The sequence below is a fragment of the Mytilus trossulus genome, chromosome 3 (genome assembly GCF_036588685.1).
Source record: "Mytilus trossulus isolate FHL-02 chromosome 3, PNRI_Mtr1.1.1.hap1, whole genome shotgun sequence".
Classification (NCBI taxonomy): Eukaryota; Metazoa; Mollusca; class Bivalvia; order Mytilida; family Mytilidae; genus Mytilus; species Mytilus trossulus.
Window position 1 is genome coordinate 36,752,552 of NC_086375.1, and position 17,824 is coordinate 36,770,375.

General features: G+C 30.5%; 2 protein-coding genes across 2 annotated transcripts; one reads left to right on the top strand and one right to left on the bottom strand.

Annotated features, from left to right (window-relative positions):
* Positions 1-1,157: 1,157 nt before the first annotated feature.
* On the top strand, positions 1,158-4,229 carry LOC134709396 (uncharacterized). The gene is made up of 2 exons (XM_063569562.1): positions 1,158-2,311; positions 3,186-4,229. Exons 1-2 carry the CDS (start codon positions 1,666-1,668, stop codon positions 3,536-3,538), a joined length of 999 nt encoding a protein of 332 aa, XP_063425632.1. The 5' UTR covers positions 1,158-1,665; the 3' UTR covers positions 3,539-4,229.
* A 1,300-nt stretch (positions 4,230-5,529) lies between these two features.
* On the bottom strand, positions 5,530-16,532 carry LOC134711371 (phospholipase B1, membrane-associated-like). The gene is made up of 13 exons (XM_063571927.1): positions 16,403-16,532; positions 16,068-16,186; positions 15,293-15,344; positions 13,156-13,214; positions 12,799-12,866; positions 12,043-12,086; positions 11,522-11,630; positions 10,905-11,037; positions 9,946-10,103; positions 9,285-9,462; positions 8,752-8,850; positions 7,359-7,424; positions 5,530-6,327 (listed from the first exon to the last, which is right to left on the bottom strand). The coding sequence occupies exons 1-13, from the start codon at positions 16,452-16,454 to the stop codon at positions 6,085-6,087; spliced, it is 1,380 nt and encodes a 459-aa protein (XP_063427997.1). The 5' UTR covers positions 16,455-16,532; the 3' UTR covers positions 5,530-6,084.
* Between the last annotated feature and the right edge of the window lie 1,292 nt (positions 16,533-17,824).

Consider the following 17,824-nt stretch of genomic DNA (forward strand, 5'->3'; position numbering starts at 1 on the left):
GATTTATGAGTTTGGTTGTCCCTCTGGTATCTTTCGTCCCTCTTCCAGATTACAAACTACCCCGAGTAGAAAAGTGTTATGGTTTCCAGGACAAAATTGGCAATAACTCCTAGGAGAATGGATGCATTTCATTACTTTTAACAGCTGTTGAGTATGACTGCATATTATCGTAAACTTAACTCATCAAAATTCCGGACATACATTTTTTTCCACCAGACGCGCGTTTCATCTATAAAAATTCACCTTATAAAACAATAAATACAAAATTAAACCCAAGTTAACAAAAGTGTTTGCCAAATACAGCTGAGGTAATCTTTCATGGAATAGAAAAGTTGTAGTATTTCGAACAATTCAAAGTTTCGAAAACATTTTATTTATAGATATGACCATATCAAAGTAATTTATGTCAACACAGAATTCCTTAATACCGATCCGATGACAACTGCAAGAGGAGACCTCTACCTGAAGTGATATCGACCCAGTGGTTTGTAATAAACTCATCAAGGATACCAGTCTTATTAATTTGTACGCGCGTTCCGTCTACAAAAAACTCATCAATGATGCTTGGGTAAAATAAATAAAGAACGAGATTTAAGCCTTTATTTCTTTAGGTTTTGGCATATACGAGTAAGGTCGTTTATTTTTTGGGTAAACAATCCTTAGTATTTCCTTTCGTTGACAGCCAATTTACTCATATGGCCATATCAAAAATGATTCACAGATTTCCTGAATAAGGGCTGGTGGAACTCTCGGGAGGAAATATCCACTATAGTTGCATCGACCATGTGGTTGTAAATAATCTCATCAAGGATACCAGGCTACATAATTTGTACGCAAGACGCGCGTTTCGTCTACAGAAAGACTCTTCGGTGAATGTCCGAAAAATAGAAGGCAGAATTGAGTATGAACTTGAAAAGCATCGAAGACCCAAAATTCCAGGTTTTTTTATCAGTTATGTTACACCATTTTGTTAAAGTTTTGTTGAAAAAACTGGAAAGTAATTCAATTTGCAACCATTTAAATCGAATAAGTTATGTACATAGTATTACCCAATGAAACGCTTCAGTAAATTTTAAGCAGGAAGTTAAGTTAAATCAGAATTTCTCTCTTGCATATAAAGGTGTGCATTGGATCTGTACGAAAGAAAAAAGGTAAGCCTCTGTGGGTATGTAAAATATATTATATAGCATAACATCTTATCGACTGTATTTTGGTTTTTTTATATAATCTACGAAAAGTAACATCACAAAAATACTGAACTCCGAGGAAGTAATGTTAGCAGATTAATACTGTTTGTTGTTCTCTTGAGAAATATATACCCATATATATATATAACATAAGTAGACTATTTTCGTAAAATTTAACTTTGTATTTATTAATTACTATCAATACAGTTGTGAAACAAATATTGCTCGATAAGAAAAAAATCATGAAGAAAAAGCAAAAACACAAAAATACTCTATATTAACCTGAAAACTATATGATAAACAACACATGATATTTCTTAATAAGTACACCTAAAAGTACACTAACACTTCCTGATTGTTCTGCAATGTAAATTCTTTTTATTTCCATTTATCTTTTACAGGATATATAGATTTTGAAGTGTGACGTTAAATGATATAAAAATAATATTTTGATCTTATCTGTCACATTAATTCGAATATGGATGTATCGTTAGTGCCAGAAAGTTTTGTTATAATTTTGACTTTTGTTGTTATTTTCGCGCTGGTGCTGCTATGTTTTTCGGCACAACACAAATATTCATTAACTTTTATCAGTATTATAGTTGTTGAATATATATTTGAAGTGTTTCGTGTCATATATTTTATTAAACTTTACTGGAATAGAACAATTGTGATCTTGTTTGATCTTCCTATCAGAAGTATGCCAGTAGTTTCGATGATTTGTTCCGTACTACTTGGCACACTTGTATTGACATCAGTTCCATTTAAAAAGTCGTTAGTAAAAGTCGTCTGCTTGATCTACGTCTTTTTAGCGCTTATACTAATTATTTTATGGAACAATTTCTTGTCAACATGCTTGATTGTGGAACATCCTGAGCAAACCAAACACATTTTCTGTGATACATTCCTGAAAGATTCGAACCTGATGGACTACTACCAATGCATCAACGATGAGTCAATAAGTAAACTACAGGTCTTTAACAAACCCAGGCCTAATACGTCTTTTTATTGCTTTGAGAATCGGGCACCTTGGACCAGCAGTTTCTATCTGGAGTATTTGTTATTATGCGTCCCGTCTTTTGCAATACTGTACAACATAGTATACAAAACGTCATCATTTTCTGGTTAGTATTATTTTGAGTTTGTAAAAAATTAAAGTGTGCATGACAATACCATTTGCCTTACCAACCATCGTTGAGAAAAGTAGCGACACAATATGTTCATTTCATAAACTTTCAATAAAATGCAAAACAAGACAGAGTGTAGCACTTTTCTCAATTTTCAAATGTGCTCGAATAAAAAGAAAACATAAATATTTTATAAATTGTACTGAGTATTTTCAGCGCCGTAATGACTAAGTTACAAGAAAACTGTTTACAAGTGATATTTTGTGTACATTTTTCGGCTATCTTCAAAATAAATGTAGTGGTTTTCAAATACTTTTTTTAATTTCATCTATTCTATTATTTGTCATCACCAGCTTTATGTAAAAATCACGTTATAAAAAGGCATCAAATATTAGCTAATGAACGTAAAACAAACAACAATCAATTAAACTATTCTAAATAGAAAGAAATTAAAACCTGAATAGAACCTGAAAAAAATGGTGAGCTAGGTTATACTCGAGAAAAATGTATAAGTATAATTTTTAAAAAAAGTTCATCAAAGACTTTTTTTGAAAAACTAAGAATTTTCTTATACCAGGCATAGATTACCTTAGCCGTATTTGGCACAACTTTTTGGAATTTTGGATCCTCAATGCTCTTCAACTTCGTACTTGTTTGGTTTTATAAATATTTTGACATGAGCGTCACCGATGAGTCTTATGTAGACGAAACGCGCGTCTGGCGTACTAAATCATAATCCTGGTACCTTTGATAACTATTCCAACGCTTATAATTATGTGAACTATAAAATTTACAAATATTAGTAAAATTTTGTAGAATAATCATCAAGTATGTAAACATACCCTCATTTATATCGTGTTTTCCATTTCAGAAATGAAGAATTCTTCATCAAGGGAAACATGTTCTATCTGTCGTTTCAACATATCTCTTTACAACCATACAATTCCGCGCGCTCTCTTTATAATTTGGTGCGTTAGACCGACTTTGTTTTTATTCATTGCATCCGGATTTTATCGTGCTACATCGATTTATATTGACTCATTTATAATGATATCATCAGTGACATTTTTTATCCTGGTTTTGTTTGACATTCTTAAGTTCTATCTTTTTCAAGAAATGGAATGTATTGTTTACAATAAAAGTGACTATAACGGTGTCATAAAAAACTGTGGACAACAAAAAGAGAGTTTTATAGATTGTGAGCAAATTAAATGCTTAGAATAATGCGCGAGCTACATGAATGCTTACAATTGTGAAGAGCAAGATGAATGCTTAAAATAATATATAACTCTTGCATGTGTCATTTCTTATAAGCTAGAAAGAATTGCTGTCGATTGGCATGGTTGGTGCAAAAATCTTAATATTTTGTCACAATTTTGAGTATTATAGAAATATATGTTTAAGTTTTGTATACATGTATCCATCAAAAATGTGCATATTTTCATACCAAATGATATTGTTTTCTTATTGACCCAGTATAATTTTCAATGGATATATTCAACCATTTTTTTATTAGTGGTAGTCTTAGATCCTGTTATGTTAGAAAAGGAATCTTAACAATTCAGGATATAGCTTCTTTATACAATTGTCATAGTGTATCATTTCAAAACAAATTAATCAAAAAAAATAATCGTTTAAAAAAAGAATTGGTTACTTCCTTGACAAACTTAAAATTCATTTTCAATTTAAATAAAAAAAAGTTTAAAAACGAATTTTGTCATCATAACATTTCATAAATTATGTTTTCATATAATGGTAGCTTTATTCAAAATTAATTGAATTTTGTATAGAATTGACTAGTTTAAGCAACATTGTATCTTAAAATGAGGTAAGTAAATCATAACGTTGAAAATGGTATAATATCAATCTTTTGTTATTCATATTTGACATGTATAAAATTTTAACTGTTTATTTATTATTAATCTGTTTTTATTTCTGGACGTCCGTATAGTGTGACAGATTTTAGATAGTATCCAATTTGTATAATGAAATATACATGGCCATTGCATATACTTCTTTTGATAAAAATTTATGAATTGATACATGTATGCATATTTTTAAACGTGTCACGTAATTTCTACATTCTAGTAAACACATGGTATAATGAGTAAATTATTGTATTAAAACTGGGTGTTTTTTTTTAACCTAAACAATAGAGACATTTCGAAATTTACAGACGATAAATGAATCATAGATACCAGGAATAAAATCGTGTAAGCCAGACGCGCGTTTCGTCTACAAAAGACGCATTAGTGCCGCTCGAATCAAAGAAGTTAAAAAAAAAAAAAAAAAAAAAGTACAAAGATGAAGAGCATTGTGAACCCAAAATTCAAAAAGATTTTGTAAAATGTAAAATCACAAAAATACTGAACTTAGAGGAAAATCAATTCGGAAAGTCCATAATCACATTGTAAAATCAAATAAAAAAACGCATCAAAAACGAATTGACAAGAACTGGCATATTCCTGACTTGGAACAGGCATTTTCAAATGTATAAAATGGTGGATTAAACCTGGTTTTATAGCGCTAAACCACTCACTTTAATGACTGTCTCATCAAATTCCGTTATATTTGCATTGATGCGTTAACTAAACAGACACAATAAATAAAATAGTCAAAATATGGGTACATCAGTCATCATCGTAAAACCATTTTAAAAGGAACAACTTCACAAAACACAAAAACATCTACTATCTAAAAACACATTCATTGATTTACAGGTTTAAAATACAGGTTAGGTAATCTTTTCCTGCAATAAAAATACTTAGTTTTTTTCTAAATATTCCAAAATCATTAACAGTTAATCTGCAATTACGACCATAGCAATAATACTACATGTCAGCACTGAAATTCTGACTACTGGGCTGGTGATACACTAAATTGTATATTTTCGAAGAATTCAATAGCAATGACGACCACGATTTTTTAAATGAGAATATTAAGCAGCTAATGAAAATCAAAAGTGAGAATATGATATTATTATGGTCAGAAAAGACAGAAGACATTTCGGGAAAATTCAATAAGAAGATAGGTTTGATAGAGGTCAACAAACTTTCCATGTCTTATTAAATCAACAAATCACCAAAGGATAAAGACCCACAGACAAAAACAATGCACAAAAAATCAGAACAGATAATTATAAGTTGAGATAAACTGAAGTCAAAAAGACTGCCAGGACGCATGCGCTCCTGCAGAATATTTTAATATCAAATGAGTCATTTATAATTACTTTATTCAATTTATTTTGGAAATACTTCTATAAGTTCATAACAATTGTAAATATTGAATATAACAACATACAATGTTTAATCTCATTTTGGTGTGATGCTTTCAAAATCTCACAATAGTCTTCAATAATTGTATATGCATATATATTTCATTATATGATATTTCATATACTAAGTCATATATTTAAAGCAATATTAAATTAATGGTTCTTCTACGCTAATGTAGTCAAAGACTTTGATACTCGGTTTTATTTCGATCTAAAACTTACTTGTAAGTTGATCAAGGTAAACTTTTATAACATTTTCATCCTTAATATAAAAATGTACAAAGCATATACCCTTTTTGAAAATGAAATATGAATTAATGAATTCTTTACTAATTATGATTTAGACTAAACAAAAATATTTGAAAAAATTATACTTGTAATTTCTTGCAATTAGGTAATAATGCAGAATTATATTCAGCATAAAGTATCACAGATATGGACCAGTTTTATAAAAACAAAAAGTATGTTTCATTATAATTTATCAACCTATTAACCACTAAATTTTTAAATATGATGATGATTGTCTCCTTTTCCTTAAATGATACACAGTACCACAAACGGCGGCTACCAGACATATAACTCCTAATACGGCTCCTGTAATAGTGGCACTGTTCCTTATCGTCGAACCTTTCTCTGCGTTTTCTGGTTGATTTTCTTGTTTATCATTTTGAATGTTTTCATGCTTATTCAGTTGATTCAGTTTTGGACTGTTCTTTCTGGTATAGAAATACGGTGCTTGCTGAAAAAAATTGAAACGTCTTTTCAAGTAACTAAAATTAATGAATAGACTATAAAGTTATATGTGATGGTTGCCAAGGTTTCTATGTTATCATTAACAAAGAATGAATGAATGAATGAATATTTTATTTGCGAAAGCATAATAATATGCTATGGCAATACATAAACAAGTATATACAATGTGACAAAACAACAGATAGCAGAGAACAATACATAATAGAATAAAGGTACAATTAATTCACAATACATAATCTAATTTTCCAAGCATATTTCAGACAGTTTAGTTGTGATTGATTTTGATTTTACTTGAAGTAAATGAAAAAGTTTAAAAATTATTTGGCCAAGAACAATAATATGTTGGCAAATGTTTTTGTCTCACAGTTCTGTAAGCTGGACATACAAGTATAAAGTGGTATTCATTTTCAATACAAGCCAAAAGAAGCAAAAAACAACATTGATATATACTATTCATTTCAGATAATGTCTTCTGTAAATTTCTTAATTGGTTTACGTCACTTCACATCCAGCATACCAATTTTCCAAGTTTAGTTATAAAACAAAAATATTATAATTTTAAAGAAATGATCTTCAAATCAAAACCATAATTTAAAATAAGGATCTCCGAAATTACTTTTTTTTTTATTTGCAAATATTAAATACTAACCTATAAACCTAAAAAGTATCTTGGGTAAGGTTCTCCAATAGTATATATAAGATAGCATGCATTTATCATAAAATGTTTAACCGTTCTGATGTTCTGAATTCCACAGTAATCTAATGTTTGCTACTTAATATTTAAGATTAAATGCGTATATATTAAATATAAAAAAACAATGTACAGCGATTACTTTCAGCGGTTTTAGCTTTCCAATCACACATTGTTTTTCATAATTTTGATATTGTTCCGTTTAAACATACTCTACTGTTTACGGAATAACTGAAATCATATCAAATACAAAATTTGCTGTATTTCATTTATCAAAATAGCACAACAGAGTGAATGAATTTATACAACAAAACGAAGTAAAATACCTCATCTGGACATTCAACAGGTACACCAGGTCTCCATGAAATTCTCTTTTGTCCAACTGGTTCAATCTGATTACGACAAATTAAAAAAAAAAAAAAATGTATATCGTATTTTACTTCTGTCTCCACATAAATTTGTATCTATGTATTTTTGTATTTGATTCTAATCCTTTAAATAAGTCCCAGGTTTGGGTGATTTATCATCATGTCTAGCCAAATATAATGCTGGTTTTTTTTTGTGTTAATTGGATCAATCTTAATTTGGATCACATAACAAAGTTATTAAAATTCACAGAAGATTTTAAAATTTCACCTACAAACCCACATCATTCATGAAATGCTAGAAATTCACAAAATCGTCCTTCTTTGCTTTGGTATTTGTATTATAATAAAGATCAATTGAAATATTCCTACTTTATACTGGATAAACTACGTCAAAATGTCCTTGTATACAAAAGACATGTATGGCCTTGTCACATATTGTGATGATTGCATACACAGCCAGCGTGGTTAATTCGATGTGGAAACTAAAGGGTGAGTTTATATCTCGATCCTTTTTTGATATCATTTCTCAGGAGAAATACCTCTAACCAATGTCATATCTCAAGTGATATGTTACGCCAGTGTATGTTACTCTATTACGGATTTTTCAACAAATATGTGCTCATGAACATAAACTGCATCAGGGTTATGAGAAAGGAGAACTGAAAAATTTTAACTGTCATTGGTTGAAAGATACGACTTGTCTATAAACAGTCCTCTAAGTCTGTAAATTATCCAATTGTACTCTATTTCCAATTATATCATTGTTGTATAGTTTCGCATGGTTGTGGTTTAATTTGGGTTATTACAATTCTTTCACGGTTTGTTTTATATCTATTTATGTACACGAATTTGACTTGCTATATTTGAACATTGAATTACTTCGTTGTCTCTTATTTCTGATAAAAATTAGCAGGAAATAAGATGGAATGACATACAATGTACATGAAACAAATGTAATTAACGATGTTTGATTAGACGTCGCTGAAAAAATTGCTAATACATGTGTCCCGAGTAGTATTTCAAATTATATTTTGAAACGATTTAAGCTGACCAAACATTAATATCAGTGTTATCAGATGACCTAGCTCCACGTAAGTGTAATATCGGTTCTTGTTGGTAGACAAGTCATTTACAAAAATATTCGCATGAGTTAATTCAAAGACGGACGATTAATCATTTGAATTCGGTCATTGACCCTATCCTTTGATAAGGTCAAGTATGTTGTAATTATTGTTTTACTTAAATGGTGTTAAGGTATTATTTTTTAGTTCTCCAGCATTCGCAAACGGAGCATCAAATATATATACATATATTAATTGTATTTATTTATTCCTTAAAAATTATATATTACCATATTATCCCACAACGCATATGCAGCAGCTTCTTGTCCTTTTTCACTCAGGTGAAAGCAATCAGGTGAGAAATAACTTAGATCTGTTGATCCATCCTCCTGTACAAGACAAAGCAAATACAACCAAGTGAATTATTTCGGAAATGTATCCATTGACGTTTGTTCTTTGTTTTCACAATGTTTTCTAAAATTGTTATACGCATATATTTATAAGTTGATTTCACGCAGTGTGTTTTCGAATATTAAATTTCTTCGAAACGTAATATTTTCTTCATTTGAATTGGATTTTCACTTCGAAATACATGTAGCTTTTATTTTAAACCTTTAATTCGTTTTATGACTTCTAACTGTTCAGATTTCAGAAAGGGAATTAAATATATCTCAAAGAAGTGTCAAAACATACTTGCTGTCACTTCTTCCTTTTTTTGCTGATCACAAATACTTATAGGTCTTTTTATTTCCACACTTTTACTAGGGAAAAAAATGTGAATTTGAGATGTTACAGTTGATCGTATAAATATATAAGTACATACTTTTGTTGGTACTTCCGTTTCTGAAAAGAATGGTTGATCGACAACAGTAAAATCGTCCCTTGTATCGTATCTCCCAGATGCAACCAAGTCCCTTGTAACTTTTTGATAAGCAGCAACAAAGATCTGGAGTTCCTCCTTCTCTTTTTCGTCGGGATATGAACCACAGCGACAACCAAAGCTGGGGAAAATATGAATAATTCCTTTTTTTTCGGTTGTGCGCTTTTTTAAAACACAAATTGTTCTCTTACAATAATAACCAACTTAGTGTCATCTTTTCATTTTTTATAACTGCCATTCCTTATTCTTCAGAAGTCAGAACCGTGGGCTTTTATTACAATACTGTAAGAAGACTTCTTCGTATGTGAACAGTAAAAAGGGCAATGTTTCTGGGTTTTTTTTTTTTATTATTTTAGTCTCATAAATGTATATTTAAAATCCCTTCTTTTCATTAAAAAAACCCAATATTTTTTCTTTTTGTACACTAACTATGAAAACGAGGTAGAAGATACCAAAGGAACATTCAAAACTGGTAAGTCGAGAGAAACTGTCACAAGTCTTAACCATGAAACAAAAGAAAGACGACGAAGACAAAGATATTCATAAAACTAAAGATTAAAAAACACGATCTCACATGTTTAATGAAATATTTATATAAACTTACAGCTGGATAGTATCGCATATGAATCCCTCACGTAGTGTTGATGCAAATCCTATATTGAGAACTTCTACTAAATTTACAAAAGCTCTCGGAACTTCAGCGTGGAAAATGTCTAATGCCTCCCTAATATAGCCAATATAATTTTCTGCTGAGTAAGCCTCCTGGATATAAAGTTATAGACAGACATACAAATAGTTATCGTATATTTAAGTACTAGTAATAGATACACGTAATTCTTATATGTTATACAGACAATGACAATCGTTTTGTATCAGGTATCCGTGAGGATATCGATATCCGTCACATTGTTGTCTTTAAAAAGTAGCAACAACGGTCATTTTAAGGGCTTGTTTTCAGATTGATGCTACCGATATCAGGTAATGTTGCAAAGGCTTTACCAAACCCCTAATTTTTGGTATATGATATTGGGTGGGTTTTTTTCTTCTTCAGTATCACACACTGCATTAACCCTTAATCAATATAATCGTTCCAACCGGAAACCGCTTGGAATTTTACTGGTGTCTCAGGTTGGTACGAGTAAGATATTGAAAATGCCCTATATTTTTCTTTATGAATATAAATAATTCTTACCCGACCAGTTAATTATATATTCATAGTCAATGTGTGGTTTGTTTAGTCTCAGTTTTTCATTGTTGAAAATTCTAGTGCTAGTAATCTTTGACCAATTTAGGGGGTCATAACACTAAGTGTACCTCCATGAAAGTTATTATTGTCCAATTCCCAGTGGTTATGAAAATTGACTGGCAAAAGATAACTGTCACTTATCGTATTTTTGTGACATTTTTTTCTCTTTTTTTTTAGAAGAGAGGGGTCTTTTTTCATCACATTTTTTTTTTTAATATAATATTTGTCTGTCCCTTTCAGCTGTCATTTGAATGAGTGTCATCTCTCTCTCTCTGTGTGGCATTTTCATTTGGTAAATTTGTAAAGAATACAATTACCCTATCTTCACAGAAGTCGCATAAATCGTTGCCACCGATGAATAGAGTTATTACTTTCCAGTCATTTTGGTAGTCGACACCTTTTTCAGACTTCAATCTATCTACCAGCATTCTGGCTTGGTCTGGCATATCGCTGAAGATAAACATTTAGAATTGATATAGAATTCAGATAAAGGCATGTTCTTGTCATGTTGCTCATTCTTTAGTTTTCTATGTTGTTTCTTGTGTACTATTATATGTCTGTTTGTCTTTTTATTACAGCCATGGTGTTGTCAGTTCATTTACGACTTATGAGTTTAGTTGTTCCTCTGGTATCTTTGCCCCCACTATTTACAACATACACAAAGCAAGAAGCAGCATCCATCAATAGTACCAGCATTTATATTCACAGCATTATACTAAACTTGATGTTAATAGTCAGTGAAAGATTTGGTAGTCGTTTTTACTCAGAAGTTTTATCACTAAACTTGTTCACAATTCTTTCTAAATTTAATTAATGACTACGGTATATAATGAAACAACTATATGAACAGGCAATATTTCAATTTGCTGAAAATGCACGATTTTATGAAGAAACTTTGAAGAAAGAAACAAGAGAAACAAAAACTAATGCAAACCTCGCCTTTTTTCCGGGTATGGCAACATTAAGATGTGCATTAGGAAACCAGTACGGACCCCAACCTGTAGCATATCCTTTCAGATCTGGATTATATCTCTTTATCATATCTAAAAAAAAAAACTAAAAAAAAACGTCTTTCTTTTATATAAATGCATATAACATTGATCAAATAAATGTTATGCATGAAGATTCTCATATTCTATAAGTTCGTAATTTTCTTTGTCACTATAAAAACTGCAAAGTTTAGGATAAAACAATAACACAAAGTAAAAGTTTGTATTTACACTAACATTTGAAACAGGCAAACAAAATCGAAACACCACTTGCACCTGGATTTTACTAGAGCGTATGAACTTTAAAACATAAACAATCTACTATTTCTCCACTATTAGACACAACTTTATTAGTAAAAAATATAAATAAAAAAGCTATATCATACAGATTTAAGGACACTAAAATTATTAAGAAATTAACATTAAAGATAGTTAATTGAAAAATAGAACAATACGTTATGCTTACTTGGTAAAGTTATGTATTCTTCGACATTACCATCTCCACCGCCACTAAAAAATAACAAAATGAAGGTAGTACTTGTGCCAAAGTGAAAGTAGACTGTGTCACTTTTTATCGATATACAAGACAGCACAATTTAAATAATCACTAAAAAATTAAAAAGAAAAAAAATCATCTTAGATTGACAGTTCAAATGAATTAACGTAATAACTTATAAATTACGTAATATGATAAATAGTTGACAGTGATGATTTGATTTCAATAGATTAACAAAATATTTTCATTTAGCAATGATAATGATAGTCAATACCCCATTGATCGATTGTAATTAAACCGATATCCCATTAATCGATGTTAACGGTTGCCGTTATCCAATTAATCGATTTAACGATAATCGGTATCGCATTTATTGATTGTAACCAAAACTGATTTTCAAAACTAAAGAATTGTAATATAATCGATATCATATTTATCGATGGTATAAATAACCGATATCCCAAATACCTAATTTTTTTTACTTACAATATCTCTGTTATTGAATATCCCTGATTAAAACACAATCTATCACATACACAAATGTATGGCCCAAAAGTACAAAATATCTTATATGGCACACTATTAATCAAAGACACAAAATTGAAGTATATACAAATCCTTCGTTAACCTAGCTTCCTTCATACATAAGATTAGAGTTTGCCCAAGACTTCCCATTTAGCGAATAAAATAGTAATGTCTGCATTAGGCCTGGGAAATAAAGCATACCTCCACGAAAGTCCTCTATCTTCTCTTAAAACTCCAATAATAGTTCCGGCCGTAATTCCTGTACCTGCCTGAAGTGTAAATTATACAGCATGTATTAAAGTTTTAAAGCACTATCTCGTTCATTTTAATACACGAAAGCCCCTGATCATAAATGGTAAGAAGTATGCCCGTCAGATTGTTCGTCCGTACCAAAAGCTTTACTTGACCTGTAAAATCAGAATGCCAAATTAATATCCTTTTTGATTTTGAATGAAACAACGTACATGTGTTATAATAAAATTTTGTCTTTGGCAATTCAGAATTTTACTTTTACAACTGAGCCAAAGAAAAAAATGTAACACATGTATAGACACTTACCGTTATAGAGTCTCCAATAGCACCAATGGCCTTTATATCATATGGTGTAAGCTCGTGGACTAAAAAAAAGAAATCAGATACACTTTTAGCCTTAATATACCATACTTTTCTGATAATAAAATATTAAGTTCTCATAGTTTAAAAAGTACAGCTAGGCCTTTTGAAATATATTTAAAGCTATCAATGGTTACTTGGATTTAGAAAAAAAAATAAAGATGATAAAACCACGCACTTAGGTCAACTGACCTCAATTCATATGTTTCTCATAAATACACCAAAAAATCGCACCTTAATTGTATATATAAGAATGTATCTAGATTGTAGATTAAAACTTCCGATCGTGCAAGGGCTGTATAGCCAGTCCCATTTGTATAAAACTTCCATTTGTTGTAGATTAAAAGAAATCGGTGGATAATTAGAAAATGATGCGAAGAATTCGAAAGAGAACTTTTCAATGGAAAAAATTGTGTGGTTTAATTTCATTGTAGACGATATTTAAAAGAGAATTCTAGTTAACAAAAAATCAATAACTGTACGATAGAGGACAAAATTATTTCACGTGTGGATAAGTTATGATCTTGAATGAAACCGTGTCAAATCTACTGTTTTATTGTTACCAACACTTTGTTTAAATTATTGCTGCTAAGATTAAAAAAAAAAGAAAAAAGAAAGGCTTAAGTCAGACGGCTTGGTTCAGTTTATTTCAGATTAATTTGGTAATTTTTATTCCAAGCAAACAATTGTTCAGATAAAAACGTGTCAGATAAGCGCAATAGAAAGCAAACACTTTCCAACGACTTGATTTGAGGAGAATGAACATTTAAAAAGAAAGCTGGTATATACAACATAACTACATAAAATGTTTGAATGTTCAATGTTTACTTTAAGACTTTTCAAATTAACTAAAATTTAGAAAAATGCGTCAGAGATTTTCTGGTTTTTTTTTTGTTTGTTATTGTCGTAGGTATTTTCGATTTTGCAATTTCCTTTAAAAATTGTCGTTTTGGTACTCATTTTTTCTCCTATATAACATACGCCAGACTAAAAAAAGCTTTACACGGAAGCAATGACTTGCTATGAAGTCATGGTTATATTTGTTACCATCCGAAATCTAGCTCACTGGTATATCTAAAACAATTATCTATATCTCTGGAATGCAATCTACTTACGATAAAGTTTATATTATTTTTATACTAATTGACCTTATTAAATCTATAATGTCTGATATAGTAATAGTTCAGATATATTTATGTAGAATTTGATTACAATTAAATGATCTTAAATACATCCAGTATGATAACAGTGAATATCTGATAATGTTTCTGTATTTAGCGGTTTGTTTAACAATAAACAGATTTTGGTGATAATTTTTCTGTCGACATCACTTGAAGAATTTGTAGTTTTATTACCAATGGATCTATTTAATTCATCCAAAGAATATATATTTGTTTAGGGGCCAGCTGAAGGACGCCTCCGGGTGCGGGAATTTCTCCCTACATTGAAGACCTGTTGGTGACCTTCTGCTGTTGTTTTTTATTTGGTCGGATTGTTGTCTCTTTGACACATTCCCCATTTCCATTCTCAATTTTATTGCGTATTTGAAAAACTTGATACTTTGTGTACATTGTACTCTGTCTAGTTATTTGAACGACTAACCGGATAAATTTTTGTTTTGACCATGACCAGATAAAGTATTTGCATTTTTATCATTTGGAGCCTATCCAAGGTCCTACTAAATTGAAAATTTAAAAATATCTAAATTAAAGATGAAGCAATCAAATTCTGTGGATACATAGTGCTTAAAAGGCATTTAGAGGAGGAAAATATTTCATGATTAAATTTTAATAATTTCTACATTTATAAACCTTTTTCCATAAAAAAAATAATCTAGACCTCGGAATACGCAACTGAAACCTAAAACTATTGCAACGCAAGAGTGTTAAGGTCGTCAATTAGAAAGTATCCAGTTCACCGTAGCTAACTTAATGCTTAAACAATCATGAATTTTGATAACAGTTTTAAAGACCTATGTTGATACTTTAATGTCCATGGGACATTCTAATTGAGGATTTATGTATTTGTTTTCTAACATAGATACTTTAGTTTTGTCTATTTCTATTTTTGCTCTCTTACATACCATTTGTGGCTTCTTTTGGTTTCTGGAATGGTTGGCATGGGAATTCAAGTTTCTAAAAAGAAAATTCTATTTAAAGATACATTTAAAAAAAAAAGAATATACGCCAATATAGCTAAAAAGTTGGGTTTTTTGTTAGATATTTTCTGCTAAAAATGTGTTTTATATCAATATAGTTTCGTAAATGGTCGTTGTCAGTTTGCCAGTTACAGATGCGGTCACGTGTGTACTTCTGTCATTACTTTGTTTGACACACACAGATCGGTGGGAATAATAATTGTGCACGTATGTTGTTTTTTTAACGAACGAGACCGTCGCTTTAAAGTAATTCTCAAACATGATTTTACGTACTAGTTAAAATAATCAAACTTGATAATTTGTAATACTTAAAAAATTTGAGTACAAATGAAAGAATTACTATCATTAATTTATATATTTTTTTCTATAGAGTTGGTCAAAAACATAAACGTATATTATTCTGTGGAATTTTTACTAGAAATCGATCATCCAAATTCTGTAAAATTAATAATGTGGTAATTACGGTGTTGATTTGTGCTTACTTATTGTTAGAATTTATTTAATTTACCGGCACTGAAAAAATAGTAGATTCTGAAAATTAATGAGAATAATGTTTAGTGTTGTGAATACGAAAAGGCGTCTGTATCTAAACTTGTCTGTGGTACGTGTATTATATTCGAGTAAAAAGGGCTATTGGTTTCATGTTTATAAAACCAAAACGCAACGGTACACTAAAAATTTTCAAGAATTAAAATCTTACTACTTTTGACTCCAATTGTGCTTCCTTGAATCGTCGAACATGTTGGTCAAATAGTTTTACGAACGTTGCATTCTTTGACTGCTGTTCTATGAACGATTTATACTCATCATATCTGAAAGCTTAAATAAAATGCAAAATTAAAAAGATTTTTAAACAGTCAAAGATTTCTCATTATTTCTTTTAATATTGCTTTAATAATCATATTATGGTTTGCCTTTGGAACTTCACAATAAAGGTTCGAAAAAATACAAAATGTATCCGTTTCCTCATAAAGAAAAGTGAGATACTAATAATGTCATCAATAAAATAAAAACTATGGGGAAAAAATTACTTACCTAATGTATGTGCTACAAGCAATGTGCTGCAGAGGATGTAAAACAACTTCATCCCAGTGCAGAATCCCTTTGATTGAATGCACGATGTAGTTAAAATGTGTTTATGTTTACTTACGCACGGGTCAATTGATAAAAATCTTTACACAAAATGTCACAAGTTAACAATTGTGTCAATACTAAATAATCTATTATCATCATTACGGATGTGAAAGTTATATTTCATCTCCATCGTCAGTCCGACTATACGTAGCACGTGTGAAGAGACTATAGGTAACGTCCGTGTAAGCGAAAGTAAATTCATTCTCTTTTGAGCTTTTTGCAAGCTTGACTAGTGTTAACCTATAAGTCAATCTAATTTATAAAAATAAAGTATAGATCTCTGAATTCTAAATTCTCAGGCCATAATCAAACACGTTTCTTTGTTTATGCCCCATTTATAGGCATTATGTTTTCTGGTTTGTGCGTCCGTTCGTTTGTCCTTTTGATCGTCCGTCCGTCTGTCCCGCTTCAGGTTAAACTGAGTTTTTGAACGAGGCAGTTTTTGATGAAGTTGAAGTCCAATCAACCTGAAACTTATTACACATGTTCTTTATGATATGATCTTTCTAATTTAAATGCCAAATTAGAGATTTTACCCCATTTTCACGGTCCAGTGAACATAGAAAATGATAGTGCGGATTGTGCATCCGTGTACTATGGACATTCACCATTTCCATTCTCATTTTTTTTTTCATTTTTGTTTAAAGCTCTATAGCTTCATTTCACGTAATGTATCGTTTCTCGTTTTTATAATATTTTAACCACCCTCCTTTGATTTGTTCTTTGATTAGACTCCAACTCCAACGGTCAAAGTTTAATTGCAAACTAAATAAACTCATCATAGATACCAGGACTAAATTTAGTATCTACGCCAAACGCGCGTTTCGTCTACAAAAGACTCATCAGTGACGCTCGAATCCAAAAAAAGTTAAAAAGGCGAAATAAAGTACGAAGTTGAAGAGCATTGAGGACCAAAATTCCTAAAAGTTTTGCCAAATACCTTACGACTAAACGCAATTGTATAATTTTTTGAAAGATCTGTAATGTTAGCTAAACTAGTGAAGAGCGGGGGATTTTTCTAACCATAAAAAAAATGATTCAAAATCTGTACATGGACAAATGAAATGAACTGTTGTTTTGTGAGGGTTTGGATGGGGTTCAATGATTAAAGAATAATGCCCTGAAAAAAATGAAGACTAGAGAAAAACGGCAAAAAAAAAATGAAGATTAGAGAAATGCGTTGTCTAATTTTTTTGAAGATTAGAGAAAAAAAGGGGTTAATTTTATGAAGATCCGAGAAAAAAGGGGTGAAAATTAAACTTGTTTACAGAAAAACAGGCACCCCCTATCCAGACCCTATTTCATGATGTGAGTTCACATCAC

Excerpts from the sequence above, each read along its gene's own strand:
- LOC134709396 (XM_063569562.1), top strand. The coding sequence starts at position 1,666 with ATGGATGTATCGTTAGTGCCAGAAAGTTTTGTTATAATTTTGACTTTT. Across the intron at positions 2,312-3,185 it reads CAAAACGTCATCATTTTCTG|AAATGAAGAATTCTTCATCA; the intron begins GTTAGTATTATT and ends TTTCCATTTCAG.
- LOC134711371 (XM_063571927.1), bottom strand. The coding sequence starts at position 16,454 with ATGAAGTTGTTTTACATCCTCTGCAGCACATTGCTTGTAGCACATACA. Across the intron at positions 11,631-12,042 it reads AGAATACATAACTTTACCAA|ATATGATAAAGAGATATAAT; the intron begins GTAAGCATAACG and ends TTTTTTTTTTAG. Across the intron at positions 10,104-10,904 it reads GCGACTTCTGTGAAGATAGG|GAGGCTTACTCAGCAGAAAA; the intron begins GTAATTGTATTC and ends CTTTATATCCAG.